At 38.7% G+C, this 20,692-nt stretch overlaps 3 protein-coding genes and 2 pseudogenes across 4 annotated transcripts; 1 reads left to right on the forward strand and 4 right to left on the reverse strand.

Annotated features, from left to right (window-relative positions):
* Positions 1-244: 244 nt before the first annotated feature.
* LOC126621856 (cationic amino acid transporter 5-like) lies at positions 245-2,181 on the reverse strand. The gene has a single exon (XM_050290465.1). The coding sequence runs from the start codon at positions 2,110-2,112 to the stop codon at positions 337-339; it is 1,776 nt and encodes a 591-aa protein (XP_050146422.1). The 5' UTR covers positions 2,113-2,181; the 3' UTR covers positions 245-336.
* A 683-nt stretch (positions 2,182-2,864) lies between these two features.
* On the reverse strand, positions 2,865-6,233 carry LOC126621858 (uncharacterized). 2 transcript variants are annotated; one of them, XM_050290468.1, is made up of 11 exons: positions 5,999-6,233; positions 5,789-5,909; positions 5,619-5,675; positions 5,463-5,525; positions 5,272-5,340; positions 5,006-5,098; positions 4,675-4,779; positions 4,526-4,603; positions 4,285-4,413; positions 3,695-3,800; positions 2,865-3,432 (listed from the first exon to the last, which is right to left on the reverse strand). In XM_050290468.1, exons 2-11 carry the CDS (start codon positions 5,900-5,902, stop codon positions 3,239-3,241), a joined length of 1,008 nt encoding a protein of 335 aa, XP_050146425.1. In that variant the 5' UTR covers positions 5,903-5,909; positions 5,999-6,233; the 3' UTR covers positions 2,865-3,238. The 2 variants fall into 2 exon arrangements, with proteins under 2 accessions (XP_050146425.1, XP_050146424.1); XM_050290467.1 differs by having other exon boundaries at positions 5,789-6,232.
* Positions 6,234-7,045: 812 nt separating this feature from the next.
* LOC126620940 (uncharacterized) lies at positions 7,046-10,183 on the reverse strand. Its single transcript, XM_050289272.1, has one exon. It carries the CDS (start codon positions 9,506-9,508, stop codon positions 7,217-7,219), a length of 2,292 nt encoding a protein of 763 aa, XP_050145229.1. The 5' UTR covers positions 9,509-10,183; the 3' UTR covers positions 7,046-7,216.
* A 757-nt stretch (positions 10,184-10,940) lies between these two features.
* LOC126623788 (uncharacterized) lies at positions 10,941-13,978 on the reverse strand (annotated as a pseudogene).
* A 973-nt stretch (positions 13,979-14,951) lies between these two features.
* LOC126621762 (receptor-like protein EIX2) lies at positions 14,952-17,288 on the forward strand (annotated as a pseudogene).
* Positions 17,289-20,692: the final 3,404 nt, after the last annotated feature.

A 20,692-nucleotide genomic window follows, 5' to 3' on the forward strand; every position in this document is an offset into this window, starting at 1 on the left:
AGTATTGTCATTTAGTCTGATGATTCCACAAAATAATGAAGAACTGCCGTCTCTAAATAAACCAGGAAAAATTGTATTTCTGTCGCATTCAATAACGGGTCTTGAATTTAAACTTTGACCGCGAGCGTGACGGACCTTTCAACTTCTAAGAAAATTGAAATTTCTGTTGGTAGAAACCTGAATTTGGCAAGGATGGCATGAACCCAGCCTTCTATGTTCCAATTTTTGTACCCAGATTAATGCATTTATTCATATTTTTAACATGTTGAGCTTGCATTCTATTTCCAGCATTATTTTGACATTTGTTCATACAAATATTTAGAGAGTACTGTGATTTCAAGGCTCTGCCTTTTCTCTGATATTGCTGCCATTGACTTTCAGGGATTCTTCTGTCATGTCTTGCTTATGAGCCACATCGTAAGTTGCATGCAGACCAAAGAAGACGTAGTAAATAAGCATGACTACAGTGCAGATTCCAAATCTTTCGAAAGCTTCAGGACCCAAAGATCCCATAAGAAAGATGTTTGTTGCAATTGACAGGGATGGCAACCAAGGTACCAGCGGAACCCCCCAAAGTTTTGGTGACCGTTGTTGAGGTAAAAACACTGCCATCACCAAAGTCCCAAAGAACCAAAGAGGAACTGTCACGACATAGCCAACCCAACCATTGGGATTCAGCCCCCAGTAAGCTGCAGTCCCCATTGAGGAAGCAATAATGATCAGCAAGAAGATGACAAGATTTAAGAGGTGGTGTTTTGGGGTGATATCTTTCACATAGTACCTCCTCACCAGAAGTGCGACTGCCATCATCATGAAGATAAAGAGCGTGCTCACTGATAACAGGCCTGTCAAAACTTCCAAGCTCGAAAAGAAAGCGATGCAGCTACTTGAAATGGCAATCAAAACTGTAGCGTTTATGGGGGTTCCTGTCTTCGGATGAACAAGAGCAAACCATGGTGGAATCATGTGGGCTCGTGCAATATGAGTGATATATCGTGCCTGTCCAAGTGTCCCGACCAGAAGAACAGTGGTCATTCCCTTGAGGGCACCAACAGCTACCAGGTACTTGGCCCATGTCATGCCCACACTTTGAAATGCTACAGAATACGCTGCATTTGGGTCTATATCTGTGTATTTCTGCATCATAGGTAGTGAAAGTGCCATTAAACAATATACGACAGTGATGATTGTCATTGATCCAAGCAATCCTAGAGGTATGTCTCTTGATGGATTTTTCGTTTCTTCAGCCATGGTGGCAATATTGTCAAATCCTCCATAAGCAAAGTAAACAATTGCAGCTGCCTGAAAGACTCCTTTGGCCCCAAAAGGAAAAAAGGGCTTCAAATTTGACGGCTTGGCGTGGACAAAAGCTGCAATTATCACAAACAAAATTATAACATTATTGACTGCAGATGCTATCCAGTTTAAGTAAGAGGTCTTCCTTGTGCTGATCATTGCTATTGTTTCCGCTATTGCCAGAACAGTGACAGCTATCGGGTCCAGCAGATTGAACCCCTCCGCCAGATTTGTGTGGATGCGTAGCGAGTTGGAAGGATGATTCAAGAGCGCTGTGAAGTAAGAAGTCCATGCTCTAGCAAGTCCTGCACTTCCAACAATGCTTTCAAGAAGTATGTTTCCTGCTGTTATGAATGCAACAAAGTCCCCCAATTCTATCCGCAGGTAAGCAAAAGCTCCACCAGCCACAGGGATTTCTATTGAAAATTCTGTGTAGCAGAAGACAGAGAGCATTGCGGAGAGACCGGAAGCAACATAGGACAAGACAATAGCTGGTCCAGCATGTCTCTGAGTTTCTAGGCCAGTAAGCACAAAGATGCCTGCACCAATGACCGAACCAAACCCAAACCACATGAGATCCCACCAAGTAAGGCAGCGCTTCATGTCATTCTCACTTTGTTTCCGAAGTTCCCCAATCTCATCGTTATCATTTGATCTGCTGAGGAGACGGTTCTTGAACCTGTGGCCTGTTTGTGACAGGGCCGTTCGGTATGTACTCCAATTCTGAAAGGATTCTTCTGGTAGGAAATCTTGTTTGCTGCATCTCCAGTAACTTCTTTGCTGGACGTCTTCACCCCGCACTTCCATGGAACCCATTATTTTTCCTCGTATTTTTCCTTAACACTCAAGGCACTGTGATATTTTAGAGTGCTGTCCTTGTATCCTTCCTTAACAATTTTAAGATTAGTGAGAAATGCTAGAATATATGGGATCCAGTCCCAAGAGTTTTAATCTTGTCTCCTACTTCTTGGATTGTTTCTTCAATTATTGATATGCATAACTCGTGACGTTTACCTTTTTTTTTCTTTTTATGTACAAACGAGAATGAGGGGACGGCTAAATTGAACCTATGATCTCGTGTGTAGTGATAAACGCTCGTAACCAATTGGGTTACCAGTCTCTTGCATAACTGTTGATTGAAAGTGACCGAAATGATGCAGGTGGGGCTGGTTTTGTGGGATTGTGTTGTTGTGATGACTTGTCATAATTGATACGCGTTTTGTTCGGAAAACTGCATTTTGTGTTGAATAATGTTTGCATATTGTCATTTAAACTGAAGATTCCACTGCCTTGATCGGTTGTATTGTCATCTACCACAAAATTATGAAGATGCTGCCGGACCCTTTTAACTTATACAGAATTGGCATCGGGAAGTTTTCTAGTGACTGTCACACTGTCGCATGATACCAACAAGCCAGCTAAGTCGAATTTGCTAGTTCAAAATTAAACGAGTTGGTAGAACTTCATGTCATCTAACTGACTGCATTCGTAAAAAAAGTCTTAGATTCGACAGCACCGAATCGGAATCAAAGGTAACATCTTGAACAAAATGCTGAAAACTAACACAGTAATAAAAAAGTCATTCTATTCTCCGAACTTTCTCAGAAAATGGCAGTAAAGAAAACCTTAATACTCGAGCTCTATCGTGCGAATTACATGTTCAAAACTGTAATTCTTCTGTAGTTAACGCAAGATGAAGTTTACATTTCCATTCAAGGCTTGCTTTCTCCCTCGGTTTCTTATTACATGATGTCGTAGGCCGCTGGTAGCGATAATTTACTCTTCCTTGGTACAAAGAAAGTTCTTGTTTATGTTATGTTTCAAGCACCTCACCTCTTGTTGAATCGGACTGCAAAACCACGCTTTTAACGTCCATCCCATACTAAAAGTTTCTTCCTGAAAAAGTCTCGCACCAAAAACGGCATGAATAAATAAAAAAGAGTTATGATCTCCAGGATTTCCATGCCTTGCTCATTTTAGCACCAAGATATCTCATGCCATTAATGCCACCAACAGCTATGAGACCAGCTACTGCCTGTCTTGCACTTGAAACCATGACCTTTCGCCTCAAAATACTCTGCATGCATTTAGCAGCCTCGTCTTTGGATCCAATCACAATATCGTGAACAGCTCGACCTGCATTTGAAGTAAGTGACATGTGTAATGATTGACTCCAATCGGGAGTTACAAGTACGCTGTTAAACTGCCATCCTAGCTAAGTCAAACACTATCTTTGTGCCACACAAATCTGGAAGTTTGGGATGAATTTTCCTTTCCTTTTCTAACAAGCGAGGTTTTCCTAAAAAACTTCGGGAACGGTTATGATCATTACATATGAGATTAGATAAATACTTCAAATACCTTGAGAAGCGTAATGCAGATGAGTTAAGGTTCATACCAGAGCCGCACAGTGCTTTCTTCTCTCCTAGCTTCATCCCCATTTGGCTTCTGATCATCGGGGGCAGAGAAGAAACGAGAGATCGGGCGGCTGATAAACCACAATCCTGTTTTATCAGGCAATAACGTATATTAATCTTCGAACACAACAAAAAGTGAACTGTAGACTAAATTAAATAACTTTCAGAAGAATTAGCCATATACTTAAGTCTTTAAGTTGATATTTAGCTTAATAAATTCAAAAACATGCAACCAAAGATCCATGAAATCAACCATTTAAATACTTTTAACGTCTAAGAAACTATAAATAAACACTTTGACAATAAGAGTGATTGTGGATAAAAGGGTTTCACGGAGATCAAAGTTGCAAAAAAGGTTAAACAAACTACAAATGTTTCGACTTCCAAAAGCAGGAGCTAGCAATATAATTAACAAAGATGAAAGCAAAAACGTGTTGTATACAAATGAAAAAAGTACACGTATTTTTGTCAAAAACATTTTGTATGCTATCCATTAGGCAATAAAAGTTGGAGAGATAATGTTGGATCAACTCATCAATCCCACATTGACAACCTGAGGGTTATAATATACCTGAGATATAATTGGTTGAGGATTCCCAGATAACGAGCGTCTCAAAAACTCTTTGGTCTCATACTCTTCTATAAATGGCTTATACATCGACTGGAACAATTCAAATTGCCCTTGTACTATTTTCTTCACCTGCAGTAGATCATCTAAATTAAAGAAATAGCTTAAGTTTGGCTACATAATTAGAAGACCCACCAACTGAATGCAAGTTTGTGGATTTGTGTAACCTGAGATTGAGCTTTACCTTATTTCTGTCCTCTGCAAAAAGCATACGCACGTCACCCATATACGAGAGGCTACATATTTTGGCATACAGATCTTCCTGCATTAAATGAAGTATGTAATAGAACTTCAGACATTCTAAACTGATTGAGCAGTGACTAAGAATAAGACCTCAGTGAAATTGGATGGCAAAAGAAGGAGCGCAGCAGACATTGCAGCCCTCAAATTAACCGAGTTTACATTTGTGATATCCGAATTATCCAAAAGTACCTGAACCTGTTGAAAAAAAAAAACATTGAAAACTCCCAATACAACTAGAAGTTCTGGTACTTAGATTTTCCTCATGTAGCAAACAGTGCTACTAGAAGACAGTTGAGAAAAATGTAACTAAGCAGGAGTTAACTAAAACCAAATAAGCGGACAATTATGGAGCTGAAGATTAATGTCCCACAAATACAAACCCACACAACAAAAAAAGTGAGAATCAATGAGAAAGACATACTGGCTTTTGTAATCGGCCGCTCAAATAGAACCTCTCCCAAGTTAGCACATCCTGAACCAAGTTGTGCATGCCAACAACCCCATACTTATACGTCTGTAAAAATTACATAGTGTTAGTTTGTGATGAATCACGAAAAGATACTAAGATGCAAAAGATTGTGGAATGTATACCAAAGTACTAGAACAATATCAGTTTAAAACATGGCAAGAAAGCTCATATGCCTAACAGTCTATACTTGAACATACAAGCGGCTGAGTGATCAATACCTTGTCATTCCAACTAACAAAAGGATTGAAGTGCACTCCTACACCGATTTCATCTGCAACGCCAGTAATCTAGCATGCAAGAATATAATGTGTCAGAATCAATGAAACTACAAATGAATATGGAAGAGAGAGGGAGAGAGAGAGAGAGAGAGAGAGAGAGAGAGAGAGAGAGAGAGAGAGAGAGAGCTGACCAGCCTTGCTCCACCAAGGAGCACCATCCATGAGGCGTAATGATCGTTGTTCAATTTCAAATTCTACTTGTATAATGCACAAAAGAAGTAAAAGCCGCGAGAAGTTATCGATACATCAAAAAGATGCAAATAATGAGTTGTAGTCTAAAAGCTCACCTCAGAATGCCATTGCTGGGGATCTGATACACCAAGAATGCAATCCACCATAGTTGACTGCCACCCCAAAATTCACAAATGCAAAGTAAAGCTTCAATATTTACACAGTCAAGTAAAAAAACAACCGGTAAAATAGTAAAAAAGAATTGCAGAAGCAAAGTAAAAAAAACCGTGGCAGTGGAAGGATGGCTGGGGTGAAGAGATGAGCCATAGACACAGCAGAACTCAACAGGGGGGAGAGTTTTGAGAAAACTCTGGAGCTGCGCTTCGTCGTGATTCTCCATAGTCACACTAGCAATGCACACAGAAAAATTGAGAAGAAAGACTGAAGGGGAATTTCATCAAACAGGTGGAGTGCAAGCCAAGAGGTGGTCTTTCACCTTCGGACCCAGCAACACAAGTCCGATAAAGTTTTCGACTTTTAAAATTTCCAAAGCAGTTGAAGGAAATACAGATTTGAATTCGGGAACGACTAACGAGCATCAAGGGTTTAGGGTTTTGGTGGATCGATTGGATACTGGATGCCAGCATGCAGGTTTTGAGTTCGCTAAGGCTAAAAAGGTCATTTCATTTCAATTTTACTTGTAACGGGGAAAAAGAGGAAAACAAAACTTTCTCAAATTGCTATTTGAGAAAAATTGTAGAGGTGTCACATTAATAAATAATTAGTTGTAATTTGTCACATATGGTAAACTCAATTAAATTTCGAGTAAAAAAAATAAAACATGTATAACATGCATGACTTATTTCCAAGAACATATTAGTCTTTTAAAGGTTATTTGTATCGAAAATTTGTAATTAGTTGGTAATTTAAGTGATGCAAGTGGTTGATTAACCTGATAGTTAATTTTTTTTTAAATTCAAATTCTCGTCTTTGAATAAGTTAGCATAGAATATTATTCGTAAATAAAAAATTGACAATTCAAGTGACAAATTATAAATCAGGTAAAGTTTATGTTGCAAATTCAAAAAGTTCCCCATTTTTTTACTAACAAAATCGTTGTTTTTTAGCCAACACGGGTTGGTTTAGGTGGTAAGGTCCCTGCCTTGTGTGTCACCCCACTAAGATTCGAGTCTTGTTGTCAGCAGACCAATGTTGATGGGCGAGCTGTAAAAACTAATAAAGGGGCATGAACCCCTCTGTAAGCCTTCAAAAAGACTTGTGATATGACCTGACCTGGTTCTGAAATGGGGTCATCTCCCCTCCCCCTAAACTTTTGTTCACCAAAAACAATTGTTGCATTTTTTTGGTAGATATTAAGAAGTGTTATGCTAAATGAACCTTGTCCAATGGCACCTCAGTTATTTATTTCCTACTTCTTTTTTATGCGCAATTACTTTATTACCCTTGTTCCAGCGGAAGCATACTAGAAATCTCAACCATAAACGAAAAAGCAGAGAAACAGAAGAGGATCCAGAACAAGAAGTTATGAACAAAAAACAATTCAGATACATTTGCACTCAATCCATCCCAATCACAATGCCATGCACGACACCAATCTGTAAAGATCTCAGAATTCCCGCAGAGCCCCAACAACAAAATGCAGTTGAATCTCCTCTCACCAAATGTAATTACAAAACCAAACCCCCCAAAAAAACTAGGACCCTGCAGATGTCCCCGAGGACTCAGCAACATCCTTCAACCTCAACGCAACCGCCACTTCTTCGATCATTTTACCCCTCTCACCCACGCCATCCACGGCCCTGCTCAATCTGTTCAACCATATGTCATAGTCCACAGGATATGGTGTTCCACAAAGGCTGTCCACATAGTCAGCAAATGCCTTGAGGAGAGGTGAAACCTCACCTAGCTGCTGCTGGATTGAGCGCTTTGCCCAGCTCGTCTCCCTCCATTGCAACGCAGATTCGATGGAGTCCTGCTGCTGCATTGCTCCACCGCATACGAACAACATGAGGTAAACAAGGCTTTCCGCGTCTGATGATGGACAAAGTTTCCCATGCTGAAGTGCATGTGATGAAGAGAATTGTAGGTTTATGGCTGGACTGTCCCGGTCTTCCAAAACTGCGCGGCCCCATGATATTGGAACATAGAAACTGCTGTTTCTTGAGCCTTGTTCGTCAACAACCCGAATTATGTTTTCCGGACAAATATCACCATGTTGCACATTTGGCATTGCTGCACTTCTTAGAGCAGCTAGGCAGTCTCTGCAGCAGCGAATTGCCTCCTCAGGGGAAAGGGGGCCATCTTGAGAAACAACGTATGAAACAGGTTCACCAACTGGAGATGTCACTAGTATTGGAGTCCCACACAACGGATGATCACATCGACCCCCGGGGGTCTGCTTCTTGCAGGGACCAGAATGCAAAATCCGCCCTGAGGCAATCATTTCCGGCAAATACTTGCTTGTAATTCCCTGATGCTTGAAGATGTTTAGCACTTTTGTTTGCCTCTGGACTTGGTACCAAAGACTCATGTCCTCCCAACAAGGTTCAAGTCTGGTCGGATGCGCGCCAATGTATAAAGTCAACAGCTGCGCCGGACAATCTACACAAACCGCACTATAGAGGTAATGGTTCCCTCCCACCAGAGACTCTTGTACTTGGAAAGTTTTCTGCCCCTGCTGTTGATCTTCCAGTAGCAAAACTTCGCCCTGATTAAGCCTTAAGCGCGAAGCATTGTGTTTGACAGCTCGACCATTAGTTTGGTCAACTTCAACAATATCTTCTTGCTGGTGGCTAGATTGTTGGAAGGGAACCAGAACATTCCCATTCTGACTGAGGCAGAACTCCATTCTACGCTTCTGAAGGCGAAGGCTATGATCTGAGACTAATGAAGCTACTGACTTCCTAGGCAGTCCATTCCATTGTACAATAGCATTGTAAGTTGCCAAAAGTACCTGCAGAGTTCCTAGGTCCCCCCAATTTGCATTCCCGAATTTGTTCCATATCCGGTCCACTGGAGAAACACAAACTTCAGCATGATTTTTGATCCATTCAACTGCAGACTTGTACGGATTACTTGAGCTTAAATCGAGTTTACTAAGATCACCGCCAAGTTTAACCACCCCTCCATAATTAGAATCCAGAACCAAAAGGAAAACAGAACTGCTCTTTGTAGCTTTAACCTTGCTCAAACACCTAGAAACAAGTATATGAAAACCATAAAAGAGGGCTTCACAAATAACGGGAGCTGATAATTTCATCTCATTTCCAGACAATATATCAGCTTTAAACAGGGCAAACTCCATGATCTGATCCCATTGGACTTTCTGATCACCCCCAATTTTCGATATCAAAGATAAACCGCAGAGCTTTCTAAGCCCTCCCCTTGATATTGCCTTCTCTACACTATAAAACTTGGATCCAAGAGAACGCGGACAAGATACAAATAGCGGCAGCTCACCTCTTTTATGCCAAAATGCATGCCATAAACCACTCACTACAGCCTGAAGGAAGTCTTCCAACGCAAGATACTCATCTTCATTTGGATCACCGGAAACATTAGGTGAGCATGGCATCCGGACGAGTTGCTGAAACAGAACACCCTCCAACGCCACATCAAGCTTGCGCAATTCATCAATCATGAATGGGGGACTGAAACCAGTGTCTGAATCCTCACACGTATTCTCCGAAACCCAATCCTCAATACAATGTGTGAACAACTCGAGGTCAGCAAGTTTCCTTGCATAGTCCTTTAGCCCATTGGACACTCTTCTGGAAGAAGAGGCATACTTACTTGAAGCGGCGGACTGTGTGGAAATAACGGAGTTAGACCTCCGAAAACTACCATTCGAGCTATGGCCCGGAGACAGCAGTCCCATATCATTTTGCAGCAAACCAGATGTGAACTTTCTGAAACTTCCACTCAAACTTTGCTCCAAAGACGAATCGAAATCGTTATGTTGGTAACCTAATTTCATTGCTAACATTCAACAGAACAAAACCCAGAAGCAGGAATACAACAATAACAACACCAATGAACTGATGATTTAGAGATCTTTGAGGAGTCCAAGGCTTGCATTCCTCACAACCCAATAAACAAAAACCATGTTTTGCAATGTTACAACAAGAAGATTGAACCCTCATTAAACAAAAAAATGTGCAGAAAAAATGAAAGGTGGGAAAAAGATTGAAAATTTACTGAAAACCCAGGAGCTTGGAGAGTCCCATTCAGATCTCTGAAGCATTGATGGCCGAAAAAGTGGATGGGAATGTGAAAAGCATTTGAAAAATGCAGATGGGTTCTTCTTCTCATCCTTCAAAATGGATGCTTTTTTTTTTCCAGAGAACAAAAATGGCTGCTTTTTAACCCCAAAAAATGGTTGTTCTTCTTGTCCCTAGTTGTAGGTGTGGTGGTGCATTGGCTTTGGAAGTAGGGTCCAAAAAACTCTCAGCACCTCTCAGGAGAGAGAGAAGAGAGAGAGAGAGAGAGAGAGAGAGAGAGAGGGAGGCCTGTAGAGCTGGGACATCAATAGAATAATAAAAAGTTGACGAGTGGGGGAGGCAGAAGAAGTGCAATAACAGGGACAAGAAGCAAAGGGGTTGAAGGCTGAAAGGAACCCAAGTGAGCTTTGTCTATCCTCACAACGATGGGGTCGTCTTGGTAGCTGGCCCCTTTGGTCCCATTCGACCCAGTGACAATGACCATTCTTAATGTAGTTAAAAACTGAAACAACTTCTGACCCAAAAAAGAAATTATAAATAAAAAAACTAATAACAAATCATTAGTTTATACATACAATATTCTAATTTTCTAGCAAGACAATACTTAAAACTATTTTAATTTGCAGGAAGAGATTCAAATTTGGGTGTGAGGGGTCGAAACAATACTCTGATCAACTAACTTGATATAAATTTAAACTTGAGTACAAAGTTGCAAGTATATTGTTTTGACCAACTGCTATGTTCACTTTTCCAACATGAAAAACATTCTTAGTGGTTTTTAAGGATAATGAATATAAAAAACAAAGGGGACAATAAAAAGTTTGAAGGGGGGCACAAAGGGTCAATTAGAGTCAAGTGTTCATCTAGTATGTATTTTGTGTCATAGAAAATTAGGTAAAGTTCTCACTTTGGGTGGCCAAAATCTTGCAGGTTCACAGCTCTCATCTTTTCCTGCAATCATCACAGACAGTTGGATTGCAAAGTTGTAGGCTTGCTTTATTAACGTGACTGATTTCCGGATTAACCACCACTATCTGAATCTCACAAAGATCTTCAATTATTTGCTACTTGCTTGCAAAGGAAGCAAAAATGATTGAAACCAAAAGCATCTCTCTTCCTTTGTAATTTTGCTACAGGTGCTACAGTCTCGATTCATATGGCACAGAAACAAATTTCACAAACAGACCCCCGGCCGAGTACTAGTTAACGAAATTTCATTGATTACGGGTAAGAGATTACAAGTTAATAGCATCACCGGCGAAAAAGCCCCTCTGCAGCTCAGCTGGCTGACTTCTCTGTAGTAAGCCATTCTTTTGCAGCTTCTAAGTCGGGAAAAAGCCACTCATCGGCATCAGATGTCTTGAACCTATCCAATAACAATTCAAGCATCCCAATGCTGTTGCTGGGACATAGTCTTTGCGCGTGCTGTCCCCTATGTGCAGAACCTCGTCCAGTGACAGATTTCCAGCCCTTTCAAGCACAAGCTCATAAATTCTCGGGTTTGGTTTCTCCACACCTTCTATACCAGAGAACACTCCAAAATCCCAATCAGTTCCCTGAATAAACAATTGGTATGATACCATCAGGAAGAGAAAGAAATGAAAGCAAACCAATCCTAAGGGATGTGCATACTGAAGTCTCAAGTAATGCTGCTGAAACAGAGATTTAAATCCTTGTTCATGGACCCATCTTAGAAAGGGTTGGGAGTCAGGAAAGATAGAATAAGGAGCAGAGGAACCAAAAGGATGCGTACATACGTCAGTTCTCAAATGTCTCCTCATCGTACTGATATCCAGCCTATCATAAAAAAAATAGATGTCCATTTCAGAATAAATGAACAAGGAAATTATTCGAGAAAATATAAAGTCCTAGCTGATGCTATTTATCGTCTAAATTCATTAGGGGGTTGATGTTTTCATTTTTCTAGATTAGCAAGTTCTGTGAGTTATTCAGAGGCACCACAAAACCCTGGCATCACATACAACGGTTGTCGAGAAGCTAATTATCACATCGGACTGTACCAAAAGATTGACAAGCCATGTCAAATATCTTACCCTTATAAAGGAGTCTCTAACACAAGTTTTCCACCACATGATGTTGGACATTTTCGCAGCATGCCTGAAACATGGATACTTGGTGGCCATGTCTTTATGTGCATATTTGAAGCCCTCATGCACGCTTTTGTAGCCAGGGCATTCCGGCCGAACAGCTTTGGCTGCCATGCAATAGTATTCACGAAGTTCCCCCTTGTAAGCTAGCAATGTACCAGTAACATCCACTGTAATGCACCGCAACTTTGCCAACAAGGACATTGTAAAACTGTTTTGTAGTGAAACCCCAAAACTGAACCAGAAAATGCAGGAACTTTCAGTATACGATGGGATCAAAGCACCAAATATTGCTGGAGTCAACCAACCTCTTCAAGGAGTTCCAGTTATCACTGCATTTTCATAGTAGATTTATTAGGTTATGATGGGAACGTTCCAATTACGGATGATGAGTTCTGTCAAAATAGCATCAGATTCAGATTCAGATTCATAATCCTGTAGGGCTTATCTTATAGCATTGCTGTCATCAGACTCGGAATTCTATATAGGGATGAAAACGACTCAAACAAATGACAGACACCCCGTGAATACCACCCCATCTATATATCATTCCTGTTATGCTAACTATCTTCCTTGTACAAGTAAAACTAATATGAATGTTCTTTAAGTCAAGTAGCTCGATGTACAAAACTGGAATGGAAAAAGATGAGCTGCATCAGCTATATCTACATTTCCTACTTATACATTGCTTCTTATAGTCTACAAAAACAAAACAAAAATGTAAAAGGCAGTGCTTCTTAGTTTCTAATAACATAAAAACCTCACAAACATGGAATGGAATCAAATACAGATGCAGATCAGCATCACTAATTAAATAATTATGAAAGATCAAAGCGAGTAAGCCCTTCGCCTGACATCAACAAATGATAGATGTAACAAATCTATACATCAGGACCAAATGATTTCTGAATTGCATAGTTAATAGCATCAGATACTGCGTCAGTTGTTGAAACAAAAGCTAGGCCAAAAAGGCACACTCGATCGTTCCCATAAATTAACGCAATAATCAAACGGATAATTTACCCTAGATTTTTTTACTTAGCATCTTGATGATAATGAAATGCCCACTTAGTGGGATAAGGCTTGGTTGTTACTGCTGTATCTTGATGATAAAGAAATGCCCTTCCCCCAACATATACTTTTTGGTTTACTAGTGCACACTGCACGCACAAGCATTAAAGGATGAATCTGCAACAAATCCAACTTCTAATTCAGAATTCAGCTTGACCAGATGCCCAAATACATATAAGATTTTTATCTGCATCATCAAAAGTTTTAGCCTTTCTAATCATCCCCAATCACCAAAACTAAAAATAAAAAGTTTTAGCCTTTCCATTTCATTTCTCTTCTAATTTTTCAGCAAAGCATCCAATATTGAACACATAAACAAAAGAATCCACTCAAAGGTTAACCCTATTAAATTAAGAAAACTTTAACGAAAAGCTCCGGTATTGTTCATTTTAACAAAAAATCACATTTTTACACTAAAAAGTTAATCATGTACTATTCACTTTACCCTTTATTTTGTCCTTGCAATTTTCATTAGTTTCCTTTAAATTAATTCTGAGGGAAAAAAATACATATAAAAAATCAGAGAAAATGCAGCTTGAAAAAATATGAGATACCAACTAAATCAAACTCAAATTATCACCAAAATAAAAATTAGTAAAATTGAAAATATTGAGCAAGAAGAGATTTTGAAACTTACTCACATGCTGAAATTGGCAGGGAACCTGAATTTCTTAGGAGAAAACGCAAAGTCGTTTGAGGCTTGGACTGCACATTCATGGAGGAAAAAAATAAAGGGAAGGGGATTATCTCCTTATCCTTTCCACCAAATCCATCTAGTCCGCGATCCGGGTCGTTGGAATTTGATCAAACGGCTACAATTATTATAACTTTGAAAGAAATCCTCTGTTTATAGCCGTTAGATCAAATTTCAACAATCCAAATCCCGTACTAGGTGGATTTGGTGAGATCCCTTTCCAAAATGAAGGTCCTGAATTTATAGAGTAGACCAAAATGCATCAAATACAGCAGGTGCAGTTAATTGGAATCTGCGTCCCTGGACTTCAGAGCTTTTGCATGATTTTTTTAGTTTAAATTTGTAAGAATCATAAAAAGTAGGCTAAAAATAATTTCCTAGTACAGGATATGGCTAGTTATCCAAAATTTTCAATATTTTTATTATTACATTGTAGCGGACTGTGTTTTGGCACATGGAAAAATATTTCCATTTCATTATTTATTTGCTTTAAATATTTCACCCTTCACTTTTACTTTTTGTTTAATTTACCAAGGCAACAGGAGGGGCTTAAAAGAAATGTAATAATTTAGGAAAATGAGAATTTTAAATTCAAGACACATAGGTAGGAAATCAACACCTTAAATCCTAAATACATCAATTAATTGTTTGTTGGATTAGTGATCATACAATCTTGTATAATGGCCAAAAGGATGGCACTATTGTTACATCAAGACTAAACATGTAAGGCACCTTGGAGACAACATAATATGCTTCTATATAGTGACCACTTTAATATATGGTTGCTTACGTATGGTTTCACTATAGTTCCCTTTATCAGTTTCATTTAGAAATGTGAATCCACATTATCTTCTGAGCCACATATACAATAGCCTCTTGTCACACGCTCATGCGTGTAAGGCATGTTGTCCACACGAGTCTGATTTAATCTCATTAAAGTTAGCCCCTTATTGCTCCAAACACGAATTTAGTAATTCTAGTTAAGCCAGTCAAGTTTAATAAAACTTAGTAAGGGCAGACAAACACCCCTTGAATACTTTTTATTTTTTCTTTAATAAACGATATTATCTGCACTTAAGAAAAGGGGGGTGAGCCTCCGCCTTACAATGAGTTAGCAATAATGTGGTTTAAGCACGCTCTAAAGACTTTGATTCCTAAACTTTACATGGTTTTGCTAATCTAGTCAAATTCAGTGGACTTGCAAGTGGCAAACATGTAAAATGGGCTGCCCACTTGAAATCGGGCGGGTGATAATTTGAATATTGATTTTACACTTCCCTAACTTCCCCATAAGTATTCGGTCATTATGCTCAGTAGCCACCTGCACCAAAGAAAGCAAAGAAAACTCGATTTTTACGACAATGTATAGCTTTGCAAATTTATGCAATCCTATCCATCGCCTCAGTATTGCTCCCTATTTCCTTCTATTGCTTTTGGTCTCTTCCTACAAGCAGAGTAGTACTAAACCTTGTTTCTGTTTGGCTAGTGATGAACTTTCAAGCACTGTGAAAACAAATTCATGCATTCACGAAGAAAGACAAGCGCTTCTCATCTTTAAACAACATCTTGTTGATTCTTCTGGTAGGCTTTCCTCTTGGGTGGGTCACGATTGCTGTCGATGGGAAGGAATTTCATGCAACAACAGCACTGGTCGTGTCGTGAAGATGGACCTCCGGGATCCAAATCCATATGCCCAATATGATATCGAGTGGAGCGAGTCGGCTCATGAAAGGTCTCGCTTGAGAGGTAAGATAAATGCATCTCTGTTGAGCTTGAAGCATTTAAATTACCTGGACCTAAGCGATAATGATTTTCAAAGCAATCAAAGTCCTAAGTTCTTTGGGGAGCTTGAAAGTTTGCAATTTCTCAACCTCTCCTCTGCATCATTTGTGGGAGAGATTCCTCCTTCTCTTGGTAACATGTCAAGCCTCAATTTTCTTGACCTTGGGTGGAATCAACTCTCATCTTCCAGAATTGGCTGTCTCACCTCTCTTCTCTAAAATACCTTAATCTAAATGGCATTGACCTTAGGAGCACAGGAGGCAGTTGGGCGTATGATATTTTCGTGCTTCCTTCATTGTTAGAGTTACACTTACGTTCGTGCCTAAATGAAAGTCTTCCACTCATCTCACTGCAACACATTAATTTGACATCACTTTTAGTCCTTGATTTGTCACAGAATCATATAAAAAATTTTGCATTTCACAGTTAGCTTTTTAATCTTACCAGCCTCATAACACTTAATCTATCCTTTAATGATTTGAGTGATACCTTCCCAAGTGAATTTGCAAATTTCAAATCTATGAAATACCTTGATTTATCTGAAACAGGTTTAAAAGGTCAAATTCCCAAAGTCCTTGGAAATTTATGCAAGCTAAAGTTTTTGAGTCTTACCCAAAACAATTTTGATGGGGAATGGAAGAGTTTTGGAAGCGTTTCTCAAATTGTCCAAATAATACATTGGAGTCACTAGATTTGCGTTATTGTGGGATGCAAAGCCAACTGCCGGCTTCCTTAGGAATGTTTAAAAGTTTTCAGAATCTTAAACTTGGAGGAAATCATTTGTGGGGCTCAATTCCAGATTCCATTGGAAACTTGTCATCCTTGAAAACATTAGACCTCTCTGATAATGATATGAACGGCTCCATTCCAGAAAGCCTGGGACAACTCTCGGAGCTAGTTTTCCTACTTCTGTCTGATAATTCATGGGAAGGTAATCTGACTGAAGCTCATTTCATAAATCTTACCAGATTACAATATTTTCTAGTAGGAGACGAAAAATCCCTCATTTTTGACGTGACCTATGATAGGGTTCCTCCTTTCAAGCTCCACACAATTGAGATCATAAATTGTAGGGTAAGTCATGGTTTTGGGGTATGTCTTCAATCTCAAACTGAACTGATCGACGTCACTCTTAGTGGTAATGGAATATTTGAAGATTCCATACCAGAGGAATGGTTGTTGAAGATATCTTCCCAACTCATCTTTCTAGACTTATCTTATAACCAATTTCATGGAAACTTTCCATCCCATTTGAAATTCCCAAATTTAGACACCATTGATTTGAGTCATTATAAGTTGGAGGACCCACTCCCACTTTGGTGGTCCACTAATTTCTCTGTCCTTTCTCTTGAAAGCAATTTATTTTCCGGGCCAATTACATCCAATATTGACCAATTGATGCCAAATTTAAGTATTCTATCTCTTTCTGAGAATAATTTGAATGGCACTATTCCTTCCTTGGTTTGCAACATGCAAAAATTGGAAGTCTTGTCTCTAAGGAGCAATCAATTTTCTGGAGAATTCCCTCATGCATGGAGTGTAGAGAGCCCTATGTTGTTTCTAGATGTTAGTCAAAACAATCTCTCTCATAACATTCCCACTTCACTAGGGGTATTAAGTTCATTGGAAATATTAAAGCTCAACAACAACAATTTTGGTGGTGAAATTCCTGATTCCTTGCAAAATTGTTCTAGTTTGATGAGTATTGACCTCAGAGACAACAAGTTCTCTCGAGAAATACCACAATGGATAGGAGGATCAAATGTACACATGTTCTTTATGCTACGATTACGGTCCAACTATTTGAGTGGACATATTTCCCGGTAACTGTGCAATCTTCAGCACCTTCATATCCTCGACCTTAGCAACAACAACCTTTGAGGTACTATTCCCATGTGTTTGGAGAATTTGACTTCGTTGGTGGATGATCCAGATACAAACTCTATTACATATGGTGAGCAAGCCACACTCACGCTAAAAGGAAGAGAACTTGATTACAACACGACCCTAGGTCTTGTAAAGATCATTGATCTTTCATCAAATAATTTAGAAGGTGAAATCCCTGAAGAAATAAGCAATTCTATTGGGCACTTTAAATTTGTCCATGAATCAATTGATTGGAAAGATCCCCTCCAAGATCGGAAACTTGCGTTGGCTCGAAACTCTTGATCTCTCACACAACCGCCTCTCAGGACAGATTCCTCAAAGCTTGTCATTTTTAGCCTCTTTGTCCCACTTGAACTTGTCTTACAACAACTTGTCTGGAAGAAATCCTTGGGGAAACCAGCTTCAAACACTCAATGATTCGTCCATTTATATGGAAAATCCATCGCTATGTGGGACTCTTCTCTCAACTAAGTGCCTTTGTGATGACACTTTCCTAGCTAAAGATGCAAAAGACAAGAATGAAGATGGAAATGATGATAAGTTGTGGTTTTATGTCAGCGTGGTACTTGGCTTTATTGTAGGCTTTTGGGGCATTTGCAGCACGTTGGTCTTCAAGACATCGTGGAGGTATGCTTATTTGTAATTCTTTGACAACATCAAAGATAAGGTAGCACTAGCAATTGCAATGAAAGTGGCTCGTTTCCAAAGAATGTTTTCTTATATTAGATAATACTATGATAATCTGATTTTTTTTCCTTTCTACTTTGTGTTTTTGGTAATTGTAATTTATGTATTGAATAAAAGAATTCTACCACTTGTACTGCATCAAACAATGGTTCTCTATTATTTTCGAGCTATTCATTTGCCGACATTCTTTCTTGGGGTCCGGTAGGAGCGTGTCCTTTATTAGCTTGAATTGGTCCTGGCTTCCTTCAGGCTCTACAATGCAACACATCAAGAGAAATACGTCTTTCAGTAAGAGTAGACGAACTTCATCACTATGGTTTTTGAAAAAGAATTAAATTGATTACAAACCAGCCGTTTGAAGGATCTACCTTGAGCAGCCTTTTTTTCCATTTTCCATACCGGGTTTAGCACGATCAAGAGCCTGAGGGAAAAAAAACATATGTATACTTTTACACATTTGTCAATGCAACCGGGTAAAACAGCAAAGAACTTATTTCCTGCACTCCAATAGACTAAAGTAAAAGGCTGTATTTCAGACTGCAAACTAACCTCAAACTCAACACAGTTTGTCTCCCCCATTCCCAAAATTCAATCCTCTATATTCGGCTCCATTTCTTCGCAAGATTTAGAGGCTATGACTTGCCATTTGTGCTATTTCATTTCAGATGGGATTCATTGCAATCTAGGGATCAAACACAAGTAAAAGAAAAGCTACGTTCGATCTCTTTGCTTGTGATACAAAATACTGATGAGTCAAGTTAACAAAACATGTGCATGTACTGAGAGAGGAGGGAGGAGGGGAGGGTGGAAGATGGGAAAAAGAATTTTCCATTTTCCATTCAAATTCAGATTCCTTTTTCTCAAGGTAAAATCAAGTATGCATGAAAACCTCTGAACACTGCAAAACAATATGTTCAAAAACATAATGAGATCAAACAAATGGAGAAATACATACATATTAATCAGTGAAGACATATATAGACGCTTCCAAGCTGCAATCACAGTCAATAACTTACAAACGGACATAACATAAAAGTTGTGCGGGACAAGGACTATGAAGTTGGTCCACCATTACGAAGTCCAGAAAAACTGAACAACGAGCTGTAAACAAGAGTAAATTAGACAAAGCAAAAACATATATGACAAAGAAAAAAATCTTACTTCCTGAACATAAGATACTAACTTTATACAATTTCCAGATAATATCATATCAAGTCATCAATAGAAAGTAATATAACATAATTTGTTCAAGTAATGAGGGCAAAAGATGGAAAGAACAAGTTTAGGTGAAAAAGGTCACACCTTAACCTGGTAACTAACATAAGCATGAAAAGTTGTTAAACTCCAAACTGTTCGATCCAATTTCTTGCCTTCCACGTGATGAGGGAAAATAACTGTACGTCTTGCATCCACAAATTCTTAACTGGTATTTAAACCATCACACTTAGCAATTAAAACACGTCAAAACAAGAGTAAATAGATCCAAGGAAGCGTAGGTTGGAGGGTACCAGAGTTTAACAAGCTCGCATTATCGAAGGCATCTACCACAGTCCCTCTTGGTAGCCAAAGCACAGAACACAAAAGCCACAAAGAGCAAAATGATAACTTGTTTAGCTAATGTAATTTTAACCGAGGAATAAGGAAAAAGGACTCGTTTGGTCGATGCGAAAGAGCAACAAGCCCATTATTACCGGATGGGTTCTGCCCCGCCCCGTTCTAATTACAAACTGGGCCGGTCCATTTACCAATTCCTGTCAACCTTTAACCAAAGACCATGAGCACACTCACCACACCGGTTATATTGGTGTTGCGAGTTTTATATATTAATTAAAATGTAAATAGTAGTCTGTTGTCTCAAATTAACGAAGTACATAAGTAATATCAATTGTAACTTCTATATATGCTCTACTTTGGAGATTAATGAATATACAAGAAATTTTCAAATATTGTCATATATATTTTTGGTATTTTACCATGTTTAATTCAACTATTGGGATACCACTTAATACTACGGTTTAATGATATTCTTCTTCACTTGTAAGGATTCTTACCAAAGGTGAATTGAACCACATTATTGCTAGCCCATTGTGAGGCTTGGCCTACTCTTCCACCCATTAGTGTAAAAATATCATTGTTCAACCACAAAAAAAAAAGGTAAAATGTGAAATAGTGATACTAGAGAGACCGTTTATTTAAATCATATTTTGTAAATCATCTGATGTGGCGGTTGATAATTGAATTCCTTTTTTAAATCATTAAATAAATAAATAATTAAACCATGCATCACATGTTCTATAAAATATAGTTTAGATATATGGTCTCCCTATTATTTTAAATGGAAAAAATAATCTGGCACGTAGCAACTTGTTAACAAGACTTTTGTCCCTCAAACACTGATTGGCTCCAAACAAATTAAACTGTGATCTCTTTGGATTGAGAAATAGCTCTCTATTGGGAAATATCCATTTTTTGTTGTGTCTTGCAAGTTTTATCGCTTTTTGGATGGTTCGATAATATTAAAGATAAGATAATGCTAGCAATTTCAGTGGGAGTGGCTTGTTTTCAAAAGAAATTTTGACTAGAAAAGAAATATAGAAGTCATTATTGAACCCAAAGGAAATTTTATGTAACCATGAAATTCATGTACCATGTGATTTCATTTTATTTTTTTTTTGAATTTTTATTCTTCCCTGTATTCGAATTTACAAATGTAGTTGCAC

The sequence above is a fragment of the Malus sylvestris genome, chromosome 5, assembly GCF_916048215.2.
Source record: "Malus sylvestris chromosome 5, drMalSylv7.2, whole genome shotgun sequence".
Taxonomy (NCBI): domain Eukaryota; kingdom Viridiplantae; phylum Streptophyta; class Magnoliopsida; order Rosales; family Rosaceae; genus Malus; species Malus sylvestris.